Raw genomic sequence first — 3,228 nt, 5'->3', positions numbered from 1 at the left:
CTTGGCAAGTTAAAAATTATGACTTCTTTAAAAAGCTTATAACTTATACCATAAAAATATAATAATGCATTCGTTCTCAAAACTAACCCTTTTATTAAAAGTAATTTTTGGTAGTTTTGTATAAATAAACTAATCTAAACATTTTTTTAAAAATATAAATAAACTAATCTGAACATTTTTATAAACTAATAACTATTTTTTAACAAAAAGAAAAAGAAAATATTAAGTTAAACACACAATCTCAAAGACTCAAACCCCGCTTTACCCTTTAGGCCATTAGTATCAAGATAACTTAAAAATATCGAACCCAAATTAATCTTAGAAGCCCATTGGATTATCAACTGGACTCATACAGACATACAGTCATGGTGCTAAAAGATCCGATCCATTCATCACGGATGCAACATTTCATAAGATTTTTCTCAGTCGATTATACATGTTACGTGTAGCAATTCAATTAACTGAAGTTACAGAAGGTTCACGTTGTTGATTATCATCTGAATTCAAACAGAATTACAAAACATAAATGGAATCACTTGCTATAAGGCATTTGATTTGTGATTATACGACTCATGGCATGGTGATATCCGTCAGAAACCCTCAAATTTCTACGCGTATCGCTAAAATTGGGGCTCAGAATCGAGACAAGAGTTTTGTTCTTCATTCCAAAAAATCAAATTTCCAAGGTAAGTACTAACCCTAAATTCGTATCTGTATTAACACCTGTTGCCCAAATTAGCTCCTCAAATGATCAAACAATTTTGTTAATGATTTCAAGATGATCATACGATAGTTTTCTCTCGTTCAATTACAGATTTTCTCTCGTTAATTTAATCGATTCGCTGATTCTAGTTTACATGGCAAAATCAATAAACTTTATTACAACTATTAGGAAATTAGATCGAATATATTTGTGTTCTTCATCATAATCCGATGAGTTCCATGACTTCAGATTTTCAAGGTTACGCAAAACCTGTTCGTCTTTTACCAGCCCATGAAGTGAAACCAACCACAGATTCATCATTGGAGAAGCTGATCACATCTTTCAAAGAAGACAAACTTGAATCCTTATACAAACTCACAATTCAAACGAGTAATTACTATGGATCAGGTCTCACTAACTCAAATTCAGGAATATTACTTTGTTTAGTAGACGAAAATGGCGATTCAATCTTACAAAGAATAGCTGCAACTTCAAGTACAGAATCAATCGAAAATGATGCTTCCGATATTCTCCATTTCACAAGGGGATCCATTAATCATTTCACATTTCAAGGACCTACAATTGGAAAACTCAAAGCTCTCTGGATTGGCCTTGAATCAGGTTAGATGGAACTATAAGTTTTTTGCCACATCAGCATTATATATTACACACGTGGACAAAACTAATTACTATATTTCAGGTCAATGGAGGCCAACTGGCACTCGTGTTATTTGTTGGTCAAAATCACAACAAAATAACAATAATCCATACGGGATTTTCCAATATGATTTCATAGCTGATGACATTCTACTCGGGGGCGAAAACGACATTTCCATGGTGGAACTTAGACCTAATTCAATCACCAATCTTTCAGAAGACAATTTAACCTCAAATCAAATCTTCTCCCAACAATCTTTCTTATCAAATGAAGAATCCATGAAAGAATACGCAGATTTAAAGTTCTCATTATTACTCTATGATGCACTTCTCATCATATCGGGAACTTCAATTGCATCTTTTTGTGGTGGAGGGAATGCAGCATTTGCTTTTTTGACAGGTGGAATTGGTGGGTTTTTGTATCTTTTGTTGTTACAGAGATCAGTTGATGAGCTGGCGTCACCGGTGCTGACTAGGACTGGCGGTCTTGATGAAATGTTTGGGCGGTTTAAGGGTCAGGTTTTGACTTTGGTTTTGGCACTTGGGTTTGCGGTTATTGTGGTTAAGTTAGGTTCGGGTGATGAGTCGTTGGTTTTGTGTCCTAAAGATTTGGTGGTTGGGATGATGGGGTTTTTGTCATCCAAAGTGGCGGTGGTATTGGCGGCGTTTAAGCCTGTTCAGGTGGTGGGGGTGGAAGAGAGGAGATAGGGTGGTTGAGAAAATAGTTGGGGTTGTGTGTATATATATAGAAAACATAGTGATATATTGTATAAAGTTAGAGGTTAATTTAGTAGCATACTTTTATTGATTTGTTTGTTATAGAATCATACTTTAATTTCAAAAAAAAAAAAAAAAAAACAATATTTTATTTTGAAAAGTGTAGTTCAACGTATATTGTTGTTGGTAAGAAAAAATTTAGAAAGATAATGTTGTAATTGGAGAGATTTTTCGAAGTGTAATGTTTTAATAAAAAATGATTTTAAGAAGTACAATGATTTGTAATAAAAAAATAAAAGTTAGATGTTATATTATAAAGATAAATTAATACGTTTTGTATTTAGTATTACAATGAAATGATAGTGAAAGTAATATCTGTCTACTTGATTTTATATTTGTATATGCATATGGAATGATTTTTGGATGGTATCATAGAGGTAAGTCGGCAATGGTAGTTTTTCTTGTTCTTTTAGGAAAGTCGATGATGTGTATGATTTGATGATGATGATAACAAAAGTTGTTTTTGTCTTTGAGATGGACTGATTGTTTTAATTATTGAAGTTTAATATATTTGAATTAAATGCAAGAAATAGTAATTGGCACAATCTAATAGATCTTTCATAGTATAATGTTGTAATAAGAAAAAAAAATACCATGTTAGAATTAAGTAGATTTTCAAAGCATGTTGTTTTGTTACGAAAAATAATAAATAAAAACATAGTGCTACATATTGTGTTTTAAAATACATGTATGGTATACGCTAGAAAATTGTTTTTTGGACTTTCCTCTTTAATGTTGTCAAGTTAGGAAAAAAAATCTAAAAATGCGTTTGCCGGGAGTCGAACCCGGGTCTATTGCTTGGAAGGCAATTATCCTAACCGTTGGACTACAAACGCTGATATGTAAACTACGTTCACTGTATGATCCAATTTGAATGCTTGGAATTACATTTTTGTCTTTTTTTATCAACGTATTTTGCTGATTTATTAATATAGATAAATTTTAATTCTATCATGTTCCTTTTAAAAGTTTTCGATGAAAGCACAAAATCCATGTTTATATTTATTAAAGTTTAATATAGATTATAATCTTACTTTTGTAATAGAATCTAACATGATGCATTTTCTTGAAACTATCAAACCAGCTAAGTG

At 31.8% G+C, this 3,228-nt stretch overlaps 1 protein-coding gene and 1 non-coding gene across 2 annotated transcripts; one reads left to right on the top strand and one right to left on the bottom strand.

Moving 5' to 3' along the window:
• Window positions 1-421: 421 nt before the first annotated feature.
• On the top strand, window positions 422-2,168 carry LOC145059162 (Lipase/lipooxygenase, PLAT/LH2 family protein). The gene is made up of 3 exons (XM_079007027.1): window positions 422-686; window positions 953-1,324; window positions 1,404-2,168. The coding sequence occupies exons 1-3, from the start codon at window positions 527-529 to the stop codon at window positions 2,066-2,068; spliced, it is 1,197 nt and encodes a 398-aa protein (XP_078863153.1). The 5' UTR covers window positions 422-526; the 3' UTR covers window positions 2,069-2,168.
• A 733-nt stretch (window positions 2,169-2,901) lies between these two features.
• On the bottom strand, window positions 2,902-2,973 carry TRNAG-UCC (transfer RNA glycine (anticodon UCC)). The gene has a single exon. It is a non-coding gene; the product is annotated as a tRNA-Gly (tRNA).
• Window positions 2,974-3,228: the final 255 nt, after the last annotated feature.

Source organism: Lactuca serriola, chromosome 6, assembly GCF_051521515.1.
Source record: "Lactuca serriola cultivar US96UC23 chromosome 6, Lser_US96UC23_V15, whole genome shotgun sequence".
NCBI classification, from domain to species: domain Eukaryota; kingdom Viridiplantae; phylum Streptophyta; class Magnoliopsida; order Asterales; family Asteraceae; genus Lactuca; species Lactuca serriola.
This window is presented reverse-complemented; position numbering and strand designations above follow the sequence as displayed.

Bases quoted from the DNA above. Each gene is read 5' to 3' on its own strand.
- LOC145059162 (XM_079007027.1), top strand. From the start codon at position 527: ATGGAATCACTTGCTATAAGGCATTTGATTTGTGATTATACGACTCAT. The intron at 687-952 runs GTAAGTACTAAC...CCATGACTTCAG, and splicing joins CAAAAAATCAAATTTCCAAG to ATTTTCAAGGTTACGCAAAA. The intron at 1,325-1,403 runs GTTAGATGGAAC...ACTATATTTCAG, and splicing joins CTGGATTGGCCTTGAATCAG to GTCAATGGAGGCCAACTGGC.